Source organism: Bubalus kerabau, chromosome 16 (genome assembly GCF_029407905.1).
Source record: "Bubalus kerabau isolate K-KA32 ecotype Philippines breed swamp buffalo chromosome 16, PCC_UOA_SB_1v2, whole genome shotgun sequence".
Taxonomy (NCBI): Eukaryota; Metazoa; Chordata; class Mammalia; order Artiodactyla; family Bovidae; genus Bubalus; species Bubalus kerabau.
The window spans coordinates 49,196,153-49,223,527 of record NC_073639.1 but is presented as its reverse complement, the minus strand read 5'-3'; the positions used below and the strand labels follow the sequence as shown (position 1 = coordinate 49,223,527).

The 27,375-nt window shown below is 50.3% G+C and overlaps 1 protein-coding gene across 8 annotated transcripts in view; it reads left to right on the top strand.

Moving 5' to 3' along the window:
- EP400 (E1A binding protein p400) overlaps positions 1-27,332 on the top strand; it is a 110,789-nt gene extending 83,457 nt beyond the window's left edge. For 5 of the 8 annotated variants that reach the window (XM_055550465.1, XM_055550462.1, XM_055550464.1 and 2 more), the window contains 20 exons: positions 150-233; positions 537-671; positions 946-990; positions 1,093-1,246; positions 1,367-1,608; positions 1,742-1,915; positions 4,177-4,313; positions 4,437-4,493; positions 6,051-6,129; positions 6,223-6,474; positions 7,458-7,506; positions 7,589-7,698; positions 9,917-10,124; positions 10,237-10,433; positions 12,071-12,289; positions 14,090-14,285; positions 14,651-14,775; positions 16,251-16,397; positions 21,939-22,016; positions 24,344-27,332. In XM_055550465.1, the coding sequence (XP_055406440.1) occupies positions 150-233; positions 537-671; positions 946-990; positions 1,093-1,246; positions 1,367-1,608; positions 1,742-1,915; positions 4,177-4,313; positions 4,437-4,493; positions 6,051-6,129; positions 6,223-6,474; positions 7,458-7,506; positions 7,589-7,698; positions 9,917-10,124; positions 10,237-10,433; positions 12,071-12,289; positions 14,090-14,285; positions 14,651-14,775; positions 16,251-16,397; positions 21,939-22,016; positions 24,344-24,616 (2,961 nt within the window). In that variant the 3' untranslated portion in view covers positions 24,617-27,332. The remainder of the gene's footprint in view (positions 1-149; positions 234-536; positions 672-945; positions 991-1,092; positions 1,247-1,366; positions 1,609-1,741; positions 1,916-4,176; positions 4,314-4,436; positions 4,494-6,050; positions 6,130-6,222; positions 6,475-7,457; positions 7,507-7,588; positions 7,699-9,916; positions 10,125-10,236; positions 10,434-12,070; positions 12,290-14,089; positions 14,286-14,650; positions 14,776-16,250; positions 16,398-21,938; positions 22,017-24,343) is intronic. The other 3 variants (XM_055550463.1, XM_055550461.1, XM_055550466.1) reach the window with 2 other exon arrangements.
- Positions 27,333-27,375: the final 43 nt, after the last annotated feature.

Sequence of the window (27,375 nt, the reverse complement as noted above, 5' to 3'; positions counted from 1 at the left end):
GCACGTGACCTTTCTGTGGGGCATTTCTTGTTCATTCTGGACCAAGACCAGTCGCTATTTTGATTCAGGTGCTGGTGGGGGGTTATATGAGGAACTAAATCCTTATTAACTTGCTATTAATTCTGTTCAAAAAATGCATTTTGAAACAGCTCACACCAATTGAAAAATATGCTTTGAATTACCTGGAATTATTCCATACTTCCATTGATCAAGAAAAGGAGAGAAGTAGTGAGGTAAGAGATTGGACTTTTGATCATCTTCACGTGTGAGAATCTCAAATTCTTCAGTGTTAAACTGGGTTGGAAGTAAGCGTGACTCGCCCAGAATTCAAGGCATTAAAACCAAACCCCACCCGTATGTAAACTGATCAGATGGGCAAAGCCTCAGAAACCCTACACCAGGCTGTTTTCCTTGGTTTTGAAGCAGTTCAGTGCTTGGTTAGAGGGTCATGTACTGGGAAGAGGAAAAGGGGCCCAAGGACTGGGGGGCCAGGGGGAAGAGCGGGGCAGCGATGGGAATGGCCTGTTTCCCCGCAGGGTGCCGTGATGACCGCTGTGCGTGAGTGGGAGGCCCGGAATGCGCAGAGCCTGCGGGAGCAGGAGGCCAGGGCGCGGCTGGAGCAGGAGCAGGAGCAGCTCCTCACCTACACCCGGGAGGACGCCTACAGCGCGGTACGGGCGCCCCCCAGGCCTCCTGTCCATGGGCCCTGGGCCGGCGGGCTGGGCCTGTCGTGGTCCAGCGCCGGGTTAGAGGGTTTCCGTTCCCCGCTGCTGGCTTTCCCCACCGTCACGCCGGCTGTGACGGAAGCGCACTTTAGGTCTTGGCAATAGCAGTGCTGCCTGCTTGTTTCGAAGGCTTATTAACTGATGTGAAGGTAGATGGTTGACTGCTCGCAGCTCAAAGCGAGGGCTGCATGGACCTGAAAAGCGTCCCCTTTTCCTGCAGGAGTTTGTGTGTGAGGGTGCCGACGGGCAGACAGAGGTCATGCCGGTGAGTGCCCGTGTCCCCACGCCCCCAGACCCCTGCCTCCCACGGTGCCAGGCCGGCTGCCTTTGTGGCCACCCAGCTCAGGCTTGTCCCTCCTGCACGCAGCTCTGGACGCCACCCACACCCCCCCAGGACGACAACGACATCTACATCGACTCGGTCATGTGTCTCATGTATGAAACCACACCCATCCCCGAGTCCAAGCTACCGCCCGTGTACGTGAGAAAGGAGCGCCGCCGACACAAGACGGACCCCTCAGGTGGGCTTATGCTCAGGGAGAGGGCTTGTGGCTGCTGGTGGCCTCAGTGACCTTCCCTCTGGCTTTTCCGCTCCCCACCTTGGCCCGCTGACCCGCTGACTGAAGCTGCTTTCTGTGTAGCCGCAGGCAGGAAGAAGAAGCAGAGGCACGGGGAGGCCGTGGTGCCCCCACGGTCACTGTTTGACCGCACGACCCCCGGCATGTTGAAGATCCGCCGGGAGGGCAAGGAGCAGAAGAAGAACATTCTGCTGAAGCAGCAGACACAGTTTGCCAAACCTCTGCCGACTTTTGCCAAACCAACCACTGAGTCCGGACCTGACAACCCCGAGTGGCTCATCAGCGAGGACTGGGCTCTGCTGCAGGTGAGTCCGAGGCCCCGACCTTGGCCAGCCCTGTCATTGGGATCCTTGGGACGGGAGTGGAAGGGGGTGGGGGCGGGGGGAGGTGTCCAACGGGCAGGCCCTTGACCTGCGGGTCCTGAACCTGATCCTCCAGGCCGTGAAGCAGCTGCTTGAGCTGCCTTTGAACCTCACAATCGTGTCCCCGGCCCACACGCCCAACTGGGACCTGGTCAGCGACGTTGTCAACTCCTGCAGCCGCATCTACCGTTCCTCCAAGCAGTGCCGGAACCGCTATGAGAATGTGCTCATCCCCAGGGAGGAGGGCAAGGTGCGGCTCATGGGGGCTGGGGGGCTAGGCAGAGGCGGGTGAGGGTGTGCAGGGCTGGACAAGGCCCTGAGAGGGGGCGGCGCGGTCACAGTTACTGCTGGCAGCGGTCTGGGTGCTGAGATCCCACCTCATAGGGAGTGGCCGCACTGTTGTGTCCTCTGGAAAGTTCTGTGTGCTGTCTGGTGGCCTCAGCACCATCCGAGTTCTTCCTGCTTCCCGGGTTGGTGAGTGGAAGGGCCCATGCTCTGCTGTCAGCTGACATGAAGAAGGGTCTGTCCGTGTGACCGCCTCAGTGCCTTGCTGCAGGGGGCTGATGGATGTTGGACACCTTGGTCCTAGCTGCAGGTTTCGTGGACACTGACTGCAGACATGGTGTGTTGTCACGAGGCCCAGCCCCACGGTCAGCGTGGCTGCTGAGGATGTCTCCACTGTGGCACCTTTTCTTATCCCCCTTGAACTGCGTTTGTCTCTTGCTATTTCTCCATCTGCCCTGTCCTTCAGTTCAGTTCAGTTGCTCAGTCGTGTCCGACTCTTTGCGACCCCATGATTCGCAGCATGCCAGGCCTCCCTGTCCATCACCATCTCCTGGAGTTCACTCAAACTCATGTCCATCAAGTCGGGGATGCCATCCAGCCATCTCATCCTCTGTTGTCCCCTTCTCCTCCTGCCCCCAATCCCTTCCAGCTTCAGAGTCTTTTCCAATGAGTCAACTCTTCGCATGAGGTGGCCAAAGTACCGGAGTTTCAGCTTTAGCATCATTCCTTCTGAAGAAATCCCAGGGCTGATCTCCTTGCAGTCCAAGGGACTCTCGAGAGTCTTCTCCAACACCACAGTTCAAAAGCATCAATTCTTCGGCGCTCAGCTTTCTTCACAGTCCAACTCTCAAATCCATACATGACCACTGGAAAAACCGTAGCCTTGACTAGACAGACCTTTGTTGGCAAAGTAATGTCTCTGCTTTTCAATATGCTATCTAGGTAGCTCTGTCCTTACCTTTCTGCCTTTGGGAGTGGGTCCACAGCCTCCATGTAGAAAGCCTCTGTGCACAGTGTTGGGCCTGTGGCTGGTGGCCTTTGGGGTGATGGTCCTCACGTCCAGTCACAGAACAGGAGAGATGACCTTGTCTCTGCCTGGGACCAGCCGGGCCAGATGTAGCAGCAGTAGACATCCTGAGCTTTGATGAAGTTTGCTCATGAACGTTACTTAACTTTTTTCTATGAGCACCCTTTAACAAATCTCAAGTTTTCAATTTTCTAAAAACAGTTGTCTCTGGATAAGACATGTTTGTTTCCTCATTTGAAAATAATCACCAGAAAAGCAGTCTTTCCTCAGAACACCATTTTGTGATGCTTTCATCAACAGAGCTTCCAGTGTCAGGGCCATTAGGTTTGGGAAGCATTTCTAACAATTGTCATAACTTGGATATGGTAAATCATCAAGCTGAAACTTGACGCTCTGTTACAGCTCACGTGTGAAGCTAAAGAAAATGGCAAAGGAGGTTTATAGGGTTTGAAGGTGGTATTCTGAATAAACTGGAAAGCTTGTTAAGTGCCCATGCAGCAGAGTATAGAGCGGGGTTAGAAATGAACCATATTCCAGTGACTGGCAGGCACTCAATGTCCAAGGTGTCTCTCTTCTGCCTGTGGGGATTTGCTACTTTGCGTTAGAGCGCTGCTCCATAAGGGCATCCTACGTCGACGACCTGCTTGCACCCATTGAAGCAGGGGTGGTCAGACGTGTTACGTCTACAGGAGGGACTCACGCAGCCTCTGTGGGGCGGCCTGCAGGCCGAAAGGGACCACCCTGAAGTTCTACAGGAGCAAGGAAGTGCCTGGTTTCACCATAGGGCCCGTGGAGGAGAGAGTCCCAGGCGCAAATAATGCTAGAGTCCGGGCCTTCACGTCCACTGGGGCCAGAGGCCCCTGGGAGGGCAAGCTGGTGCCCAGGGGTGGATCACAGTCAAGGTGTCCTGGCTGTCAGTGGCTTGCCATGTGACCCAGCCACTTGGCCTCACCGCTGTCTCCCCAGCTGGAGGAGTCCCCTTCTTCCTCCAAGGATGGGCAAGGAGGCCTCGCACAGGCTGGGGAGTGTGGTTGGTGGATGACGGCCGCTGTGTCATTGCTGTTCTGTGTTGGGTCTCAGAGAGAAGGTCAGGAAGAAGGGGCTCGGTTTTTAACCCAAAGGTTTCACATTAGACTCCCAGTTGGGGACCCTGTTCACCGGTAAGTGTCTGACTGCTGTGCTGCCCCGTTCTGTTTCAGAGTAAGAACAACCGTCCTCTGCGCACAGGCCAGATGTACGCCCAGGATGAGAATGCCACACACACCCAGCTGTACACGAGTCACTTTGACCTGATGAAGATGACCGCCGGGAAAAGGAGCCCCCCCATCAAGCCCCTGTACGCTTCCCAGGTCCCCCAGTGCTGGCCGTGCGGAGTCAGTGGGGGCTTGTTCTCGCTGTCAGCCTTCCCTTCCTTTGCGTTGTTCTTTGTTCAGTAATTTTTTCTCTTTCTGTGTTGCAGGCTTGGCATGAATCCCTTTCAGAAAAACCCCAAGCATGCTTCTGTATTGGCGGAAAGGTATTCCTGTGTTTGTGATACAGTTTTAACCATTTGAAATGACCTCATTTTAGGGCTTTCTTAAACTCTACAGGTTCAGTGAGTTATTGTGCAGACAGTGTATCCAGGCATCAGCTGGGGGTGGTGTTGAGGTGGGGAGTGCCTGGCTGGCCGGTGTCTCCATTCACCTGATGAGGGGGTGTCCTGCCTGCAGTCTGACGGCCTGATGGGCTGCAGGAGGGAGAGTGGCTTCTCCTTCAGCGTCTCTACACTGGCAGATGTCTTGTTGGCTCTGCCCTGAAAATATATGCTGTTAGGGGTTGGTGTTCTTGCTTTGAAATTTTGCAAAGGGAAAAAAAAATGACTAGGTAGATGGGTAGTGAGACTGGTTGGTGCAAGAGAGCAGTGACAGAGAACTGTGCAGTCTGAGTTGCTTGGCATCTGGGTGTTGGCTGTAAAATCCCTGCCACTTTCTGTGTGTTTGGCTTCTTAAAATTCGGGGAGGAAAGAACGTGTTCAGATGGAACCTAGTTGCCACTAGGGCTCAAGCTTTCCTTGTAACCAAGCAGGTTTTGCAGATACTGCTGGACACGGGCCTGTCCTTGCTAAGAGTCCCGGCCCTCCCAGCTGCACCGAGGGCCCAGGCCTCTGGGGCTGCTCCTCGAGTGGGCTGGCAGTCCCTGCCTCACGGCTCTGCCTTGTGGGTCGCTCTATCTGGGATGGTCTCCCCCGGCATGTTGGCCTCTCCCCTTGCCTCACTGTCACGTGTCACCTTTTTCTTGTGGGAGCTCACACCCTAGCCCCTCTCTGTGTCTCTTCATGGTACAGATTGTCTTTGCATCTTTACTTGAATATGGGGGCAGCTGGATGGGTTGCAGGGCAGCCTCGGGGGGCTGAGTGGACTGACATGGGCAGTCAGAGGATGGGAGACAAAGTGCTGGCGGGCTAGGGACACGTGACTTGGGAGGGCTGGCATCCAGAGATACCAGACAGGTGCACCACAGCATCTGGGCCGTGCTGGTAAGCCACCCTGAGACGGGGGGTGGGGGGGGTGGGGGGGCGTGCACAGGGCAGAGCCAGCCTTCCTGTGACTGTCATGGGGGCCAGGAGGCACAGGAACCTTGGAAGCAAGGGTGCTGTGAGAGGCTGGGCAGGACCATCAGGTGCTCACGGTACTAGGCGGGTGACTAGCTGACCTCTCCCTTGGAGTAGGGCTGATGCTCAGGGCAGGTGGGGTGAGCAGTTTGCTGTGCTGGGTGGAGGGGCAGGCAGTCTGCTCTGAGGAGCACAGTGCTGAATGGCCTTCTTGTCCCTACATGCTCGGGGCCTCCTGATATCCTGGGCACCTGGCCGAGTACCGCTGCAGAGGGGAGTCAGGCCCAAGCCCACCTTCCAGGAGTTCCTGTTGGAAGGACATCCTTTCCCCTTCCTAGGGCCGACCCACCAGGCACCCTGGCCTGCGGGGCTTTGTAGGAGTTGTGTCCCAGCACCTGGCAGGATGGGAAATGGGGGATTTGGGTTCCTAGAATGTTTGTCTGCTTTAGAACTTGCAATACGTATCTATTTTTTTGTCTTTAGTGGCATCAACTACGACAAACCCCTGCCTCCTATTCAGGTCGCGTCCCTCCGGGCAGAGCGCATTGCCAAGGAGAAAAAGGTGTGGTGCAGTGGGCGGGCAGGGCCCAGAGGGGCTGGGGTGGTCTGCTGGGCCAGCTCCTTCCCATGACGCTGTTCCTTCCTGCCCCTGTAGGCGCTGGCCGACCAGCAGAAGGCACAGCAGCCGCCTGTGACACAGCCCCCACCACCCCCGCCTCAGCCGCAGCCCCCACCGCCCCAGCAGCCGCCTCCACCTCTGCCCCAGCCCTCAGCATCAGGCAGCCAGCAGCCCGCGGGGCCACCTGCCGTCCAGCCCCAGGCTCAGGCACAGCCCCCTGCACAGCCCGCGCCACCCCCACCAAAGGCGCCCCCTGCGATCACGACAGTGGGCAGTGCCGCAGTGCTGGTGAGAAGGAACAGGGAGGTCGGGTCCAGCACACCTATCAAGGGATCCCACAGCTTCCAGCCCAAAGCCCTTCAGAGGCCCAGTCTCCCCCCTCGAGGAAGCGGCTATTTCACCTGCGTCACCCCACGCAGGCCCAGCTCTGCTCTCCTGGCTGGCTTAGCTCAGTAGAGATGTGGGAGGCGAGGCCGCTCTTCTTGGTGGAGTAGACAGGAAGTTTGGGATTAGGGCTTTGTGAAGTGTAACTGTGAAGAGGTCGACCTCTGCGGACTTGCAGAGCAGTTAGTGCAGACCTCCCTTTCCTGACCCTGCCCCACCCACCCCCAAAGCTTGTGCACTCGTGAGAGGGAGGCAGTAAAAGGTGTTTAAAAAAGAATGGTAGTCTGACGGTCTCACGCAGCGTGCCCTGCCATGTGCCCTCTCTGTATGTGCATGGTGACATGTAAGAATCCCCCATGCAAAGACACTGCTGCCTGGCGTGGGATGGCTTTGTTATACAGAGTCGTTTCCGCCCCGTGTTCTTTACTGCATTTGCCACAGTGGTGTTTTTATGGGCACTTAAGCAGCTCTGTCCTGCCTTGTTCAGAAAACTAAGCACCTGCTTGGTGTGAGAGCTGCTGTCGCCCAGTGGTAGGTGGTCAGGAGGACTTTCTGCAGACTGGCCCCTAGCCTGTAGTCAAGTGACACTAGTCAGAGAAGAATGGAAAATAGCAAGCACAGAGGCCCTGAGTTTGACAGATATGGGATTAAAAGGATCACTGTGGTTGGAGCTTGGTGACTGAGGCACAGACCCAGCAGCGTGGGAGGAGGTGGGAGAATGGGTAGGTGTGTGGGGAGGACGTGGGGAGAGATGGGGCTAAAGTCGGCCATGTGGTCTAAGTAACCACGATTAAGGCTTTGAATTTTATCCTGATGAAATGGAGGGCTTTGGAGCATCTGTGCAGGGGAGAACTTGACCTGAAATTCAAATGGTTTCGTTCCTTCAGCAGGCAGGAGCCATCAAAACGTCCGTCACAGGGACGAGCATGCCCACGGGTAAGAAGCTTCACGGGTGAGATGCCACAGCTGGCGATGAGTTCTCTCCCGTCCTCCTGCCTCACACCCTCTCTCCCTGCAGGCACTGTGAGTGGAAATGTGATCGTGAACACCATCGCTGGCGTCCCCGCTGCCACCTTCCAGTCCATTAACAAGCGTCTGGCTTCGCCCGTGGCTCCTGGAGCCTTAACCGTGAGTTGTCCCTGCTCCTGGGTGTTTTGGGTGGTGTGCATGCCCTGGGATGCTGCCGAAGCTGTAAAAAGAATTCCATTGGTTATAGAGATTACTGATGTAGTCTGAATTTCATAAAATACCAAGAACATTCAGGTGTGCAGAGAATGGTTTCCACATTGTTCTTTCTGAGGGAGAGGGTATTGAAATCCCCCACTGTGACTCCAGGAGGAGGAAGGGAATGAGAGCGTGTCTCTGACCCCACGGAAGGGGGACCCCACGTGCTGTACTGACAGGTTAGCCTGTGAGTGGATGGTGGCCATTGCACAAGTACAGGAGTGGACGGTGCTAGATGGGGCACGAGGTAGGGTGGTGGGTTTCTGGGATATTTAGGCCCATGAGTAGGAAGCAAGAAGGGGCCAGACCTGGGCAGAAGGAATGATGCAGAGTGGCAAAACCCCTGAGCACGAAACCAGAAGACAGGGCACTCACCAGAAGACACACCTTCTGGGCTGTGGTGTTTTACCATAAAAGGCAGAAGTGAACAAATGAAATTGATGAGTTTACATTTATGTCCTGAGTTCCAGTTTAGTCACTGACCTAAAGATAACATGTGCCCCAAATGAGAAGAAGCTGCTTCAGAGTCAGCAGTGCATTTGGCAAATAGAGTGATGTCCTTCTTGGGTATTTTTTAGAAATTTACTTATTTGGCTGTGCTGAGTCTTCGTTGCTGTGCGTAAGCAGGGGCTGCTCTCCAGTTGCGGTGCATGGGCTTAGTCGACCTGTGGAATCTTCCTGGAACAGGGAATTGAGCCCATGTCCCCCCGCATTGGTGGGTGGATCCTTCACCACCATCAGGGAAGGCCCCTCTTGAGTTTTGAAAAATGTCTTTGCTGTGCAGGTGTTGCTGGTAGTGATCTAGATGAGTGGTGTTGGCAAAAGGATGGACACACAGATCCATGGAGTAGGATAGAGAGCCCAGAAATAGACCCACATGTACATAGTTGGTTACTTTTTGCTAAAAGTGCTGGAGTTCATTCAGTGGAGAAAGGACAGTGTTTTCAACAAATGGTGCTAGAGAAATTGCAGAGCCATGTGCAAAGCAATGGACTTTGACCTGTTTCACTAGTACTATATATAGAAAGTCACTCAAAGTGGGTTATAGGCCCCAAACTATAAAATTTCTAGGAAAAAAATAGAACATCTTTGCTACCTTGATTTAGGCGAGGATTTCCTAAGATACCAAAAACCTGTTCATTATGAAAAAACTAATAAATGAGGCATCATCAAATCAAGAATTTCTGCTCTTTGGAAAAATTATTAATAAAGTTAAAGGCATGGAAAATATACCTGAGAAAGAACTGGTGTTTAGATTATATAAAGGTTCTTCCAGGCTTCCCTGGTGGGTCAGTGGTAAGGAATCCTCCCGCCAATGCAGAAGACACAGGTTTGATCCCTGGTCTGGGAAGATCCCACACAATGTAGAGCAGCCAAGCCCTTGCATAGCAATTACTGAGCCTGTGCTCTGGGGCCCAGGAGCTGCAACTACTGAGCCCATGTGCCGTAACTACTGAAGCTTGTACTCCCTAGAGCAGGTTCTCCACAAGAGTAAGCCACCTCAATGTTAAAAAAAAAAAAAAAGAGTAAGCCACCTCAATGAGAAGCCCGCTCACTGAATCTAGAGAAAAGCCCATGCAGCAGTGAAAACCCAACACTAGCCCAAAATAAATTATATATATATAAAGATTCTTGCATCAATAGTAAGAAAATGAACAACTTTTAATAGTGGACAAAATAATTTTTTTTTAATGGACAAAAGATTTGAGCAGTTACTTCAATTGGGATGCCACGAGGCCTGGAGTGGGTGGAAGTGGGTTCAGGGCTGCAGCTTCCATGCCCGGCTGGGGATGACGATGGGGAGTAGGGTCCTGTGTGTTTTGTGGGGATAAACACGGGCATCTAGATGGTTTCTTGGAAACCAAAGGTCTTTCGAGTGAGGACACCTGGACAGACACAGGGCAAGTGTGGTAGACGGGGGAGGGGATCTTCCTTTTCTGCGTGTTGCCTCCTGCTCTAGCCCAGGGCACAGGTTTTGTGCTCACAGGTTTCTCAGCACTCTGTCAGAAGGCTTCGTTTTCTAGGTTTTAGAGTTTTGTGGCCTTTTTTCTTCACCCGATAACTGTAGAGTCTTGAGTATCGCGAAGCAGCCTGACAGTTCTCTTCCCTTCACCTTTTCCAGACCTCAGGAGGCTCTGCTCCTGCCCAGGTGGTCCACACCCAGCCTCGAGCAGTTGGTTCCCCAGCCACGGCCACATCTGACCTGGTGTCCCTGGCACCGACTCAGGGTGTTCGAGCGGTCACCTCAGTGACGGCCTCGGCTGTGGTCACTACCAGCCTGACCCCCGTGCAGACCCCGACCCGGTCTTTGGTGACTCAGGTGTCCCAAGGTAAAGGCAGGGTTGGTTTCCTGCGTGACCTGCACTGCTCTTACAGCTCCTGAGGGCTCAGGTGCGTGTGTGTGTGTCGGGGGGCTGTGGTCTCACTAGACAACCTCTTCAGCCACAGGGGTCCAGCTCCCGGGGAAAACCATCACGCCCGCACACTTCCAGCTCCTTCGGCAGCAGCAGCAGCAGCAGCAACAGCAGCAGCAGCAGCAGCAGCAGCAGCAGCAACAGGCCTCTCAGGTGCAGGTCCCGCAGATCCAAGGCCAGGCCCAGTCACCGGCACAGATCAAGGCTGTGGGCAAGCTGACACCGGTGAGCATCTTCTAGAAACCCTGATATCCCGTGTGATGACGCCTCGTTGTGTCGTGTCATTCAGAGTGTGTTCTGCACAGCCTGCCATCGTCTGTATGTGCGAAGTGTGTGTGTGTGGTCTTTAAAAACAACCTTGCCTACAGGGCCACTTCCATGATCACGTGACCAGCTTGTTCCCCGCTCTCTGAGGCCTTAATCCCTGTTTCCAGATGGATCTTCCCACCTGCTTGCTTGTTCTGTGTGCAGCAGCTCAGGCTCCAGGGAGAACTTGAAGGCCTCTGGACCCTTTTCCCAGCCTGAGAAAATGTTGGTGAAAAGCATTCCTCTACAGTTTAAGAGCCGAGGTGGTGAACACTTGGTTTCTCTAGGAGTGGTTCATTTGCATGACCATTTCTCAGTGTCAGTCATTTGAGTACTGGTGTTCCTGAATTTTGCCAACCTCTGTACCACCTGTGCTGTTATACAACCAAATACATTCATTTTAGAAGGAAATGCTGCCACAAATGGAAAAGCATTAATACTCAACATAGAAAGGAGCCAGAAAAACGTATGTAATAAAAACAAGATGGTATTTTAGAATTGCAGCTGGCTGTCGGAGCTGCCACAGTAAGTACCTGCCCTCGGGCCTGCCCCTTGCAGGTGACAGAGGGGCCCAGGGTGCTGGAGGGGCCTGAGAACCTGCGAGCACCAGCCAGGGGGGGCGCTCGAGTGCACACCACAGAAACAAAATGTGACCAAGCTCAATTTTCCATCCTCCGTCACACCAGCCACAGCTCAGGGGTGCAAGGCCACACATGGCTGTGACCATCTCTCACTGGACAGCCCAGCTCCAGAGTATGTCCATTGCTGCGGAGTGCTGATGGGCAGCACTGAATCAGGGTTGTCCACCCCAGCAGGGGCGAGTTGTCAGAGCGGGTCTGTGCCACTCCCCACGCTGTTGCCTCCCCCCACCCCCCATCTCCCTGCTTCTTCCGCTCTGTGATGGCAGGGCCTTCAGTGGCCTGCTCCCCGCTTTCAGCTGCTCAGAGCCCCGCTGACCCACTCATGCACCTGATTCCCTTCCTCTCTTCCCTGCCCTCTCCCAAACCAGTTGCAAAGTCCTTTTCTTTTTCAGCATCTTGAAAGAGATCTGATAGTCATGAATGAATAACTGAATATCAGTTTTCCTAAAAAATTTTTTATTCCCTAGAATATTTTTATCTTGTTATTTCGACTTCTTTTAAAGACATGGGTTTATTTATCAATTAAACTTTAATTTGGAGACAATTGGAATACAAAATTTAGAGCTACTGCTTATAATACATTTTAAAATTTCAAGAAGGACTACGATTTTAAGACTTTTAGAATTTTTTTGATGGTACTGCAGATTTAAATTAACTTGTTTATGAGTGATCAGAACCTAGAAATTTTGTTACAGATTTGCTGATCTGTCAGAATCACAGTTGCTAGTTTTCATCATGATAAACGAACATTTAAAAAATGTTTGGCAAAAGCCTGGAGGATTGTTTGCAGACTGCATAGTAGCAACTGTTTGCTTCAATATTTAATGGGTAGTAGAACAGTAACTTAAAACCAAGATATATACAAAGTGGAATACAGTTAATGTTGATGAAAAGATTACTTTATCTGGGTTTTAGGAACACCTGATCAAAATGCAGAAGCAGAAACTGCAGCTGCCCCAGCAGGCGCCCCCAGCACAGGCCCCAGCGGGGCCCCCGCAGCCAACGGCTCAAGTGCAGGTGCAGCCCCCGCAGCCCACGCAGCAGCAGAGCCCCCAGCTCACCACGGTCACGGCCCCGAGGCCCGGCGCCCTGCTCACGGGCACCACCGTGGCCAACCTCCAGGTGGCCCGGCTCGTAAGTTCCCGTTGATACGCTTGTTTTTCCAGAGCAGCGTCTTCTTAACATTTTAACTGAACTGTTATTGCTTGCTCAGGCCCTTGCAGGTGTGATGGTGGAGTGACAAGTAAAGACATGGTCTTTCCCCAGGAACTTTAAGTTCTCCTTGGAGAGGGCGAAGCACAGCACACGTATGGGAAACATTTACACAGTCGTGCTCCAGAACATCAGTGTCACAAAGCTTATGGTGGCCTGAGAGGTCAGGGAGGAGGGGAGCAAGCCAGACCATGGAGGGAGAGCAGGGTTTCCCTGGGGGATGAGGGGAGCATGAGACCAGGCGCATGGAAAGTATGCCAGTGCTGCTGGGCAGAGGGGAGGTAGGGGAGACTGCAGGAGCCAGAGGGGCTAGTGAGGCCCCAGAGCCAGGCTCCGGGATCACAGTGCTCTGTGGGCACGGAGAGACGTTGGAGATTTCTGAAGGAGGGGATGATGCTAGGGGGAGAGGGGTGTCTGGGACGGTCAGTCACAATCAGCAGGAGTCGAGGGAGTGTCTGGTGGGCCACTCTGTCACACCTGGTGACAACTAGCACTAGGAACCCTGCTCTGGGCTGGGTGCTGCCTGAGCCTCTCTGCCTGTCACCTGATTGGTGCTGAGGTGGGAGTGGGTGCTGTGATGCTAACTCCATTTTGCAGGTGCAGAAACCAAGTCACACACCTTTAGTAACACCCAGATCCTACAACTCATCACCCACAACACAGCTGTAATTTGGGGGTCCAGGCTCTGCTTCTTGTGTGCTTTACTCTGAGTCTGTAAGAGAAGGGACAGAAGTAGATAAAAACTGTGAGAGCAAGCTTGGTGTTGCCTGTGTTCACAAAAAATGCCAATTCAAATGAGCAGAGTAGTGATCACACTTGAAGGCCAGGTTGGGGAGCCCATTCCTTGAATGGGACTTGCTGGCGGGAACTGGCTCCCTCTGGAGAGAGTTCTAGTCAGTTGAGCTAAGAAACATGCATGTTATCTTACCCAGTGATTCATTTCTGTTACATTCTAAAGAAATAATAGAACAAGTACAAAGTGATAAATATACAAACTTGTATTGGGAATGTTAGGAGAGGGTTAAATCGCCATCACTAAGGACTCGACTAAATAGACTGTATAGCAAGCACATGGTGGAATAGTATGCAGCTTTGCAAAAGGATTGTTACAAAAGGAAGAGACTCAGATTTCAAAATACCTAAAGTTCATCTCATTTTACACACTTTCCCAGCGAGCCATACAGATAAGACATATTTTCTTTTTCTGAGTTTTGTACATGTAAAAACGGGTCTATTTCCATTTTCCTTTTTAAAAATACAACTTAAGGAAAGAAGTGTTTGGAAGCAGTGTGATAACGAAGTCTCAGGAGATGGGGCCCGAGTGGGGCCCGTGGGAGGCTGTGGCAGTAGTCTCAGGGTAAGGGTTGTCGCTGAAGGACTAGGAGATGAGACTAGGAGACGTGGCAGTCTGGGGCTGCTGTGAGGCTCTGAGGTGGAGGGCGAGGCAGAGACGCACGTGCCCTGTGGGACAGGATAGGAGCCGTGGCTGAGCGGCAGTGTGCCCGGGCACACGTGGGGCTTTCTGAGCTCCGCTCCCTGCGTCTCTTGGTGATGGTCAGGGGGCGTAGGCAGCCCACAGCAAGGTGTTTTCCGTTAGCTGAGCACCACATTGCACCTTCATGAATTTTTCAGTTTCTCACCACTTGACCTCTGGTGGGAAATGTTTGCAGATGCATGGAATCCTGAATATCTCTGGACTCTCCCATTATTTTCATTGTCTAGACCCGGGTCCCCACTTCACAGCTGCAGGCGCAAGGGCAGATGCAGGCCCCAGCGCCCCAGCCAGCCCAGGTGGCGCTGGCGAAGCCCCCGGTGGTGTCAGTGCCAGCAGCTGTGGTCTCCTCGCCGGGCGTCACGACCCTGCCCATGAACGTTGCTGGGATCAGTGTGGCCATCGGGCAGCCGCAGAAAGCCGCAGGTGCCTGTCTCACGCCGCCCCTTGCTCCCCCCGCACATCACCCGCTGCTTACAGCCTTCAGTGGGGCTGACAAGCCTTTTCTAGTAGCCATGGCCGTCAGCCCTTTTCTGTGGGTCACAGTGTGTGTTAGCGGAGGTGTTCCTTGATTTAACCGTTAGCATTCTCAGCTTCTCAGACCTTTGTCTGAATGTTGTTATGAACCCAGAAACATTTAAAGTTGTCATAAGAGACGGCTTTATTTGTCTCAGCACCATTTCAGGCTGTTATTTTCTGTAAAGAAATCACTGAAGCTGTATTCAGTGTGAGTCCTGAGACCTTGTTCGTCCCTGGTGCTCGTAATTAAATGATCTGCTTGGTGTTCGCAGGACAGACTGTCGTGGCCCAGCCTGTGCACGTCCAGCAGCTGCTGAAGCTCAAGCAGCAAGCCGTCCAGCAGCAGAAGGCCATCCAGCCGCAGGCTGCCCCAGGCCCTGCCGCTGTCCAGCAGAAGGTACTCGGTACTGGGGTCCCTAGCATCCCCTCTGCATTTGAGGTGGGCCCTGCTGCCAGGCATTGGATGCACAGAGGTGGAGAGGGTCCTGAATAATGGGCCCTGCCTGGCTGCCTGGCCTCTTCACACAGGAGACCCTATGGTTGTGGGCTTGGGCAGCACAGAGGATGGTCTTAGGCTTCACCCTGGAGGGAGAGAGACCCCCATGCACCGAGGGCTTGTGGGGGCAACCATGATGGACTCAGTCTATGGAATTGCATGACTGGGGAGGTGCCAGAGGATTCCAGGACACGGGTGTAGCTATGGTGTGCGACCCACCTGGGTGTACTGGACAGGTGGAGCCAGGCCACGGCTGTCGAGCTGTCAAGAGGCCAGGCAAGGACTGTGTCCATGTGAGAGAGTGTGTGTACGCTGGTGCTCATGTTCAGAGGATGGATGGAGGGAGGGAAGAGACAGTGGACAAAGGTACTGCAAGAGGAGTATTGTCAGTGTGTTGCTGATACCCTGACTCAGAAGGCTGGGAGGCAGTTCTGGGCTGATTGAGCTCCCAAAGCAAGTCCTCCTTGGAGGTGGGGGTTCGGGGTTGTACTTGCAGGCCCGTTGACGAGCAGGAGCAGAGTGCGAGGCATTCTGTTTTCCGTCTGCTTCTGGTGGCATGAAGCCTGGCCTACAGATCATGATGTATCATCGTGCTGATTTCTGACTGCTGATACTGAACTGCGTGCTGTGTCTGTGTTTTCTGAACCGGAGCTGGAACTTGCCCTCTGTGTGCTGAGGGCCCTGTGGGCGCTGGCACCCATTCTCAGAAACTGACACGTAGAGAAATGAAGTGACTTGTGAGTGGGGAGTGCTGGACAGGCAGGGCTGGGTCAGCATGGAGGCTTAGCCAACATCTAAAAGAGAGAAGAAGGGCTTTATGAATGTGCTGGTCTGTATGTTCATATGACTTGAAAGAAGACTTTTGAGACCTTAAAAATGTTTGTTCATGGAGGTGACTTTGTAACCAAATATATGGTTTGTGTATTACTCATGGCTTTCTGAATAGTATTTAAATTCTCCTGGCAGGGAAAGCTAAAAATCAGACTAAAGACGCAAAGATTGTGCATATAGTTTGTTTCTATTTGTCCTAAATGTGTTTGAGTATATGTCAGATTCTTAAAATTAGATTCGAGAAATTGTGCACGTGTGTCTCCTTTCTTGTCAAGTTCACTCACTCACTCACCTGATGAGCTGACGTGGCCCCAGGTTCTGAAGAGGATGTGGAGATGAAGCCCAGCCTGGGTTGTGAGGGGACCTCCCAGGAGAGGAAGCGATGACCCGGGACTGGGCGCTGGGGGTGGGGGCAGTGGGCAGGCAGGGCTGGGAGCTGGGGTGGTCAATGCTGTGGGCACCTGGGGGCAGGCAGGGCCCGGGAGGAGGCCTGGTGGCTCTGAGACGGGGACGCAGCTCTAACCCTGGGCGGTCTCTTTCCTCAGATCACAGCACAGCAGATTGCTGCTCAGGGCCAACCACAGAAGGTCACCTACGCCACCCAGCCAGCCCTTAAAACCCAGTTTCTCACCACACCCATCTCCCAGGCCCAGAAACTGGCCGGGACCCAGCAGGTGCAGACCCAGATCCAGGTGAGCAGGAGGGAGCCTGTGGACCGACAACAGACTTGGCAGAGGGGCACTCAGAGGTAGAACAAGGGGGACCACAGATCAGCACCCCATGAAACACACTGTGGGGCCCCGCAGTGTGGCCTGGGGACTGCGCTGAGGGCCCACCGCAGTGGCGGCCTTTGTGCTGGTGAGGCTTCTCCAGGGCTCATGGTCGTCCCTGTGCTTCAGGAACTCATGAGCTCTCCCTCTCCTGCTCCCCGTGCTGCCCAGCCCAGTGTCACACATCCTGTGGGTCCTGCATGTAAGCGCCACATGTAATGTCTGGGACAGGGTGTGGGGCTTGGGCACACACCCCGCTGAGACGCTATGTGGTCCCCTGGCCTCCACCCATGCCGGCCTGGCCTGCTGTCTGCCTTCCTCTAGCAGCCGTATGATTCTGTTCTTGGTGAATCTGCTGATTGTTGGGGCCCCTTTCAAGGGACGAGCCTGTTCGGGGCTTCCTGGTGCAGTAGTATATCCTGGCGTTCACCTTCGGGTCTATGTCATACTTTTCCCAGCTTGTAGCTTATCTTCTCACTCACTTTACAAACAGAAGTTCTGAATTTTGAGTCAGCATATTAAGTGTTCACATCACAATCAAACTGATGGGGTTTTTGTTAGAATACATTGACCCTGTAGATCAGTTTGGGGGAGAGTAGACATCTCTGCAGCCTTGACTTCAGATTCACCAACATGAGACACCCTTTACTGTTTAAATCTTGTTTAAGGCCCTTCAAGTAAGTTTCTTGTTTTTTTCCCATAAGGATCTTATTGCTCATCCCGGCTTTATTCCTGAGTAGTAGCATTTTCTGCTGTTCTACTGTGAGTTCCCTCTCTTTTATGTGTCTCTAAGGCACTGTGTGTGTTGACTTTTGAATCCTGCAGCCTCAGTCTGTTCTTCTATCATTTGTGTTGACACTGTCACCTGTGAGTCCTGGTGGCGACACCTTCCCCTTCCTCCTTCCCGTTCTTCCTGCTCACGAGGCCTTGTAGGGCAGGAGCAGATAGGAAGCTCGGCCACATCGCTCTCCTTGGTCATTCTGCAGGGTTGAGTTTTTAAACTCATCCTTCAGCACATAAGAAAATTCCCTTCTTGATCTAGTTGGCTACAAGTTTTTGTTCCTTTGCTTGTTTGGTGTTTTGTCTTTTTAAAAACCCTCTGTCTGCACCACTCTCCTCGTGGTCACTCTAGTCGTGAGGCTATGAGCCCATCTCTGCTGATGAGTCCAGATTCATATCTGTAGCCAGTTGCCATTCCTCACAGGGTTTTTGTTTGTTTTTATTACGTTTCCTGACTGCGGCAGGTCTTCGTTTTGGCTCTCAGAATCTTGCATTGTAACGCTTGGGCTTAGTTGCTCTGGGGCATGTGGGATCTTAGTCCCCAACCAGGGATCAAACCTGCATCCCCTACATCGGGAGGTGGATTCTTAACCACTGGACAAACAGGGAAGTCGTGTCGTCCCCCCGATCCCGGGCACAGTTTTCATGCCAGCTGCCTGAGGATGGCTCCCTGGAGGTGTGCACCTCCACTACCTGAGATCCTCCTGTGCACTGCGACTCCTCCTCCAGCCCCGGGACAGCAGTTTCGTCCTGACCTTACCTGGGCCAAACCCTCTGCTGCTCTTCACACTCCAGCCCCGGCCCAGCGCTGATCTTGCAGGGAAGTGTGCTGAGATATGGTTTGTGTTGGTGCAGGGTGTGGCTGTGGGCTCCCTTTGTCACCTCCAGGTCAGGTTTATTCTGTCAATTATGAGACAGGTGTATTAAAAGCTCCCATTCTGGGACTTCCCTGGAGCTCCGGTAGTTGGTACTCTATGCTTCCAACGCAGGCAGGGGGCATGAGTTTAATCCCTGGTCAGAGAACTAAGATCCCACATGCTGCGTGGCATGTCCAAAAATTGGAAGAAAAAATCTCCCATTCTGATTTTGGATTTATCCGTTTTTCCTTATGTTCCTTTCTATTTTTGCTTTTTATATTAGGTTCTTTATTATTGTGTGTATGCTAAGTCACTTTAGTCATGTCCAACTCTTTGCGACTCCATAGACTGTAGCCCACCAGGCTCCTCTGTCCATGGAATTTTCCAGTCAAGAATATTGGAATGGATTGCAATTTTCTTTTCCAGGGGATCTTCCTGACTCAGGGATTGGACCCTGGTCTCCTGCATTGGCTGGCCGGTTCTTTACCACTAGCACCACCTGGGAAGCCCTTTATTATTAGCTACACATAAATTAAACTTTCTAATTTTATTACTTTGAAGTACTGTTTTGGTCTGGCAGCCTGCTCTGCCTCAAACTGAGAACTCCACCCATTTTGTGTTAGAATTTTCTGGTGCATTGTTTCCGTCTTTCATTTTCACTGTTTCACACATGTCACAGAAATGGTCGGGTAGATGCTGCTGCACTGCCTTCGTCCTGCATCTCAGCTGATGTGACAGATTTGCTTGCCTTTGTGGTGAGACCTGGAAGGGTGGCCTTTGGCTTCCATTTTGTTTGGGTTTTCAGCTTGCTCTGTGTTCTCATCCTGCCTTACTTGTCTTCTCTTCTTCCATTTGTCTATTTATTTTTGTCTTTCTCTTTTTTCTCCTCTACTTGTGTGAAAATTGCCTGTTTTCTCTGGGTTCTCTGAAGCAGTTTTCCTAAAATGTCCATGTGCAGGTGCGCCTTTTCACAGAGCAGCACGAGCCCCTCTCAGCTCTGCTCTGAGCGCTGGTCTGTCACACTGTTGCTCCAGCCTCTGCACCCACGTGTGCTGTGGTCACAGTTTCCTTCTGTTGCACTGTCACTTTTCGTGTAAAACTACTTGTCTTTTGCTTGAAGTCCATTCTTTGGAGTTTCCTGTAGTGTTTGAAAATGTGTATATTTCACTCTTATTCCTGAAAGATACTTCTGCTTGGTGTGGAATTCTAGATGAACATTTATTTTCTCAGCACATTAACAGCTGTCCCTGTTTCCTGGTCTTTTATTGCTGATGAGAAGTCAGATGTCTGTCTAGCAGGTCACTGCTTCTATGTAACTTGTCTTTTCTTGTTTTCTTTTGAGATCTTTTCTTTGTCCATCTTCGTAATCTCAGCATTTAGCCCAGTGTCTTGTGTATAACTGCTGCTTGAGAAATACTGGTGGTCTTGAGGCAGGCTGGGACTTGGGGCCTTTTGCTGCAATACTTGCACCTGGACAAACACCTCCTATAGCATCAAACTACAAAGAAGCTCTGGGTGTGCCTGCTCAGTCATGTCTGACTATTTGTGACCCCACGGACTGTAGCCTGCCAGGCTCCTCTGTCCGTGGGATTTCCCAATCAAGAGTACTAGAGTGGGTTGCCACTTCCTTCTCCAGGGGATCTTCCCGACCCAGGGATTAATCCCACGTCTATTGTGTCTCCTGCGTTGCAGGCAGATTCTTTACCACTAGCACTGCCTGGAAAGTGCCTTTCTTTGTCTTGGGTTTTATGAATGCCATGACGCCCTGGCTTGGTATCTGTCGATCCCCTGGAACCTGGGCATTGGCCAGCCGTTATTGCAGTAGATGCCACCGCTGCTCCATTTCCCGCCTTCCACGCACCTTCAGTCTTTTGTGTTTTCCTCTCATTGTCTCTTTGTGCTGTATTCTGAGTGACATCCTCTAACCTGCCTTCCTCTTCAATGATTTTCCCTTTTGTTAGGTCTAATTTGCTGTTAAAAGTTTGCCCATTGAATTTTAATTTTGGTGATACTTATTTTATTCTTATTCTTTGAAGTTTTGTTTGTTTTTATCTCAGATCTGCTTGGTCTTTGTAGTTTCTTGTTCACACATGTGTTTTCAGGCTGCGCAGAGCAGCATACTATTTTGTGCATGTCTGGTAATTCCTCTATTTGAAGTCAAGGTTCATCTGATTTTACTTATTTCTTTTCCACTGTTCTTGCTTCAGGAACTGTGGGTTTTTTTGTCTTTATAGAAATTGTCTTGTTGTGAGCCAGTTTCCCTTGAAGCTTGTTTGTGGGAAGGCTTTGAGGTTTGGGTGGAAGGTAGGTTCTTCCTTCTGCTAGGCTTCTGTGGGTGCAATCAGGACCACATGAGCTTGTGGCTTGAGGGTTTGGTCTCTCAGCCTGTGTCTCCTCCTCCCCTGCCCACCACTGAAGTCTCAGGTGACCTCCTCACAGACCCTTTGAGTGACAGGATTGCAGCTGAAGGGGGCAGCATGAGGCCCTCCTGTTAGCTCCCCCTGAGAGCAGGTTTGGACGCGTCTCCTGTCTGCCACACCCGGGGGGTGGTGAAAACCCAGTCTAAGGCTTCACCTGCAGCACAGGGTCTTGGGAGCCTTGTCATGGCTTGGGGTCTCCCCTCTTTGCTTAGATTTTGGAACTGGGAGCTCTGGACTGTCTGCAAATTTATTGATGCATTTGAGATGTCACCTTATGGGAGGGGTGGGAGGGAGCTCAAGAGGCAGGGGATATTTATATGGTTATGGCTGATTCGTATTATTGTATGGCAGAAACCAACACAGTATTGTAAAGCAATCATCCTCCAATTAAAAAAATAAAGAGGGGCTAGGGTAAAATAAAAACAAAATATAGATGTCACCTTGGTTTTATCCACGGCATTTCAGCATATTCAGTGTCTGTCCATCTGAGCTGTGGCCCGTGTGCTATAGCAGCTGATTGCCCATCTTTCCTGTCAGAGGAACACACAGGGTTCAGTCAGGGGTTGCTTTGATCTCAGTAAATTCTACTCACAGTTTTTGATTTAAGTTATAGTAAACTAGTAAATGTCTTTTGATTAATTTTAATTTCTTAATGAGAATTCATGTTTACTCAGAGCTTGTTATTTGCAAGTACATCATATAATTTCACATTTTCTCCAGTATTATCTTGGGCATGACTTATTTTCATCCCTGTTCTACCAGTTAGAGGCCTGAGCAGGGTTTCCATGGCCCCCAGCAGCTGCCTACTCGGGAGCCCCTTCTGCTTCTGTGAGCCAGTGCCCCTGAAGCCCTGAGTAGACAGATGGCCTGAATTGTCTTATTGTCAAGACAGCATGATATGCAGGTTTACAAAAAGTGACCATCGGGTGGAAAATTTTGTTTTGTAAAGATATCTCGGTTGTGATGAAGAACAGTGATGAAGGCACCACCTGGTGGCACGTCTCGGGACTAGGGCCGACCCGTGGCGGGGGTCCAGGGCGCTTAACAGTGGAAGCACGCCTGGAGTGGTGCCCACATGTCCCGTCTTCCACTTAATTCTCTCATGTAAACTTCCAGAGATTTTTAGGAAAAGAAAAATGTGACTGTCTGAAATATGAGACCAGTAAAGCCTCAGATTACAGATGATTACAGATTAGGAAGACAGTTGTTATTCAGTGCAAAAGTGCAATAACCAATTTTCTGGGTTCCAGGTGAGCACACTTTAAGAGTTGCTATTTTGTGGCATCTGACCACTGTTTTGTTTTTGTTTTGCATTAAGAGCTGAGAAGGAGAGAAAGGGTGAGAAATCTCTTTTCGTGCACACACTGATTCGGCCTCTGTGTTTGGCTTTTTTCCTTTTGTCCAAGGTTGCAAAAATCCCTCAAGTCGTCCAACAGCAGACACCCGTGGCCAGCATCCAGCAGGTCGCCTCTGCTTCCCAACAGGTAGGATCCGGAGACCAGAGCCACCTAGGAGGTACTCACAGAGAGAGATCTCGGTTTCTCTCTGAAGAAACAGAATTTTAATTCCCAGAGAACTGCTTGTCATTTTCATAGTATAGAAAAAGCAATTAACTTTGGGGAAAACACTTGATATCGTTAATCTGGCAGGAAAAAGCCTGAACAGATGTGTTCAGACTCAGTGTCATGTGTACAGAGAAGGGGCTCATTTCTGGGCTTCTTCCTTCAGCCAGTAATCTTAGGTGTATCCTGACAGCTGAAGCCACCACACATGAGTTTTAGGGAGACAAAGAAAAGAGAATCTGCTCGTATTGACCTTGAGTTCAGAAGTAGAATAATACAGGCAGCAACCAGGACTTATAGGTTGGTGCAAATGTAATTGCAGTTTTTGCATTATTGAAATTTGCTGTTTGATATCAGAATACATTCTTAATAAATGTGGTTGTGTTATACATCATTTTAATGTACAGTTCTCGCTTAATGTTTTTTGCTAATGATGTATTACTTCCTGTTTATTTTAGATTTATTTTAGACTATGGAAATGTTAGACAAAAAGCAAATCTGAGTGATTTTTTTTAATTCAAATTCAAAATGGGTTGTAAAGTAGGGAAGAAAACTCACAATATCAGTGACGCATTTGGCCTGCTGCTGCTGCTGCTGTTGCTAAGTCACTTCAGTCGTGTCCGACTGTGCAACCCCATAGACGCAGCCCACTAGGCTCCCCCATCCCTGGGATTCTCCAGGCAAGAACACTGGAGTGGGTTGCCATTCCCTTCACCAATGCATGAAAGTGAAAAGTGAAAGTGAAGTCACTCAGTTGTGCCGGACTCTTAGCGACCCCATGGACTGCAGCCCACCAGGCTCCTCCGCCCATGGGATTTTCCAGGCAAGAGTACTGGAGTGGGTGCCATCGCCTTCTCCGCATTTGGCCTAGAAACTGCTAACAAACACACAGTGCACTGGTGGTTCAAGAAGTTTTCCAAAGGAGGCGAGAGCCTTGAAGATGAGCGTAGTTTCCAGCCATCGGAAGTTGACAATGACCAATTGAGAGCTATCATAGAAGCTGATCCTCTTACAACTACCTGAGAAATTGTTGAAGAACTCCACATCAACCATTCTACAATCCCTGGGCATTTGAAACAAATTGGAAAGGTGAAAAAGCTGAATAAGTGATGCCTCATGAGCTGACTGCAAATGAAAAAAAATCGTTGCTTTGAAGTGCCGTCTTCTCTTACTGTACACAGCAACGAACCATTTCTCGATCAGGTTGTAACGTGCCACGAAAGGTGGATTATTTATACGACAACTAGCTCAGTGGCTGGACCAAGAAGAAGCTTCAAAGCACTTGCCAAAGCCAAACTTGGACCAGAAATGTTCATGGTCGCTGTTTGGTGGTGTGCTGGTGGTCTGATTCTCTGAATTCTTTCTGAATCCTGTCAAAATCATTACATCTGAGAAGTATGCTCAGCAAATCGATGAGATGCACTGAAAACTGCAATACCTGCAGCTGGCATTGGTCAATAAAAAGGGCCCAATTCTTCACAACGCCCGACTGCACATCGCACAACCAATGCTTCAAAAGTTGAAAAAATTGGGCTGTGAACTTTTGCCTCATCCACCATACTCATCTCATCTCTTGATAGCTTTTTGCAGGGAAAACACGTTCACCACAAGCAGGATGCAGAAAATGCTTTTCAAGAATTCACTGAATCTAGAAGCACAGATTTTTATGGTAGAAGAATAAGCAAACTTACTTCCCATTGGCAAAAATGTGTTGATTTTAATGGTTCCTATTTTGACTAATAAAAATGTGTTTGAGCCTAGTACAATGATTTAAAATTCACAATCCGAAACAGCAGTTACTTTTGCACCAACCTAACACACCTTCCTAACAGAGCCTAGCTTTTGGGTTCTTACCATTTTATTTACTGCTGAGAAATGTGGTAGTATAAAAGCAGTGCTTTAAAATAATTTTCTTTTGTTCAAAATCACGCTGGCACGTAGATTTCAAGAAACCAAATGGTATTAGAAGCTGAACACCAGCACTGACAGTCCCCAGTCGTCGACTTGTGCGTTTCCCCAGAGGCATCATCCACTTTTAGCCTAAAAGCACCAATAGTTCAGTGTTCTGACTTTTGTTTGGTTAGAAACTGGAGGTCCTATTTTGATATATTGGGTAGTTTTTACACTTCACAGATGCATTCGTGCTAGCTAAGTTTCTAAACACCCCTCCTTCCCACACCCAAGAGTGTTTAATTTTGTGTGTCATCTGACATGTATTTTCGACACTGTGTGTTTCTCTTTTGGCTCAGGCTTCCCCACAGACTGTGACTCTCACCCAGGCGACAGCTGCTGGGCAGCAGGTCCAGATGATCCCTGCAGTGACGGCGACAGCACAGGTTGTGCAGCAGAAGCTCATGCAGCAGCAAGTGGTGACCACAGCAGCCGCCCAGCTGCAGACCCCTGGCGTCCCCACCCCTGCCCAGGTGCCAGCCACCTCCGACAGCCCGAACCAGCAGCCCAAGCTCCAGATGAGGGTCCCTGCCGTCAGGTTAAAGACGCCCACCAAACCTCCGTGCCCCTAGTTGGGACAGAGGGGCAGCCCCAGGCAGGCTACCTGTGCGTTCCACCGTCCCACCAAGACGGGATGGACTTTATTTACTGAACCCTGGGACTGGGTCCTGTGGGATGTTCAGCACCTGGAGCAGCAATCCTCAGCGAACACCCTTTCTGTGTTACGTGACTGATCGAAAAGTGACAGTGGCAGTTTTTCCTAGATGTTTGACCTTTAATTTCTCCTCCAGAGCAATAGTGCTGGGTCTTGAAAGCCAGCTAGAATTTCTCTGTTAGTGTACAGTGTTTTGCACGTTGCAAGCAGCCATTTGGAAGGTGCAGTGAGTCATAAAGTAGACCATACGAAGCTAAAATGTGGTCTGACAGCATCTGCCTCTGTTTGGTTCTTTATTCCTATTTGAAAACACAGTATGGGAGGAGGAAAACTGTCTAACATCTAAGGTAGGTCATCTCAGAGAAAACCAGTGTGGTTTTTCCCCTCCCTCCTAAAATGTGACTTGTTTGGACCCTTAAAGGAGAGGCTTAGTACTGATACACATCGAAGCACATTTATAACGTGTCCCCAGCTGGTGTTGAACAGAAGTGACCTGAGGTTGAATTTTCATTCCAAAGAGCACTGGTGTGGCTTCCCCTAGAGTGACCAGTTTCCATGTAAACGGAACCTTTGGGACTGCTCCCATCCCAGTACATCCACAGTATTTTCCCAGGTTTTGGATAAACTTGTAATTGGACTTAGAGTATTGAGGCAGCTCCCGAAGACTTTGTGAGGCTCCCATCTGGGAGTGGTTCAGGGCCCAGAGTGCTGTGCAAGGGTCGTCACACTGCAGAGTGCACTGCTGAGTGCAGGGTGGGGCCAGATGCCCACTGAGGGCAGGCAGCCTGCATCGCCCCTTTGCTTTCAGGCCCAGCCCAGGCGTGACCTGCGGAGGTGAGAAGTCTCTGTACAGGTGGTGTGTTTATGTACCTACAAGTATAATCTACAGAAATGGATGTGGTGGCATCTTCATACTAGACTTGTCATGATGTCTCATCTGTGAGTAGATTGGCTGCTTGGGTTTCTGCCTAAAGCAGGGAGCTGTCCAAGCTCTTTGGCGTGGCAGCCCCATGGTTGAGGGGCAGAGAGGCGGCCCTGTGTTTGCTGCTTTTAGGTGTTGTTTTTTTTTTTCCCACTATGGCAACTGCAGTAGACTTGATTGGGTGATGATGTCTGCTTACCTGGAAGTGTCCACCCAAGGAAAAGGCACACGTCTGATGACACCCTCTCTGCTCTGTCTCCGCTGCATATTTTACAGTTTTGGTCCTGGAGATCAGGTTGTGTGAGGTCTCTGTGTACTAAGGAAAAGTTTTAGCATACCAAGAGATTTTTCATTTTAATCAGTTTCCTCCCCCTTTATATCACTTTTTATGACAAAAAGGAAAGTGTTCTGTCCTGAATTTTTCTTATTTCCCATCAATTGATGTGGACAGCAGTATGGCAATTGATACCTTAGTGAAACCAACTAAGCAGCTCATTTTTGCCTTCTTGGCACGAAATTTGGAAAAAAGTTAAAATCAGGTGTTGAAAGTGGGAGGGATTTAACATTTCAATAAATTGAACATACCAAAACAGAACACTGTAATTTGCCTTCTGACTTGATCATTGTGCTTTGGTACCTGCTGTGATGAGAGAGTACTGCGTGCAGGAAATACTTCATAGCTGAGTGCTGAGGAGAGTTTCTACATTTTTTTAAATCCTCAAATGTGCAAAACTAAAAAGGAATTCTCCTTTTCAGCTTATTTTAATTTGTGCAGCTGATGGTTTTGTTCTTATCTGTCATGGAGTGTTGACGGTCTCTTTGTAGATGGTGGTGAAATGTTGATTGTTTAGAATATCCTAGAAATAGCTGCCTGAATAGAAGTCCTCTATTAATCTAGAACACTAGAAGAAAAATAGAAAAGTCTCTCAAAAGCCTTCTAAGAGAACAGAACTGGAGTCTGAATATTTGCAGTGTGGAACTCCTGCCCTGTCTTACCATGTGAGTGAAAGAAGTTGTTTCCTTTGCAATTTCCTGTCGCAAGATATGGGAGAGAAAATAGTTTCATTGGTATCACTCAATTTAGTAACATCTAGATGTCGCCACTGACCTCATAGTCTTCAATAGTGTCATTTGTAGGTAAAAGTTCCAGTGTATTGTTTTCTTGACCTTCTGTTTTAAAGGTCAAACTTTACATATTTAAGTGTGAGTTTAGGGTGGTGTTTTCCAGGTTTCCTCAGATTGATACTGTTGGCAGAATCCCATATTACCTTGCAGAATAGGGTCCTCACCCCCCACCCCCCCCCAGCCCCGGTGCAGTGGTAATGATTGAAAGAAATCTTCAGAACATAAAACATAAAGACAGCAGCCAAACACTGTCAAACTGGAATTGGCCACCGTGGAAATATCAGTCACCCAGTTTTTCGTTGATTCAGAGACATTTGTTCTAGTGGGGGCCGGGTGGTGGTCAGAGGGTTGGGGGAAGCAGGAGACTGAAGTGAGCCTCCTCAGGCAGAGGCTTTCCCTTTTGCCACCTTCAGGATTTTTTGTTAACTGTTGTGTCCAGATAGTTGTTGTGTTTTAAAATATAAAGAAAGAAGACTGAAATTGTAAATACTTTGTAAACATAATCATTTGTACTTGAATAGTAGGGTTTTAAAGGGCACTGATATCCCACCAAACAAAAGGTATAATAAATTGACCTTTTTATATGCTTGTTTGTTTTGTCTTTCATAGAAAACTACTGTTCAAGTTAA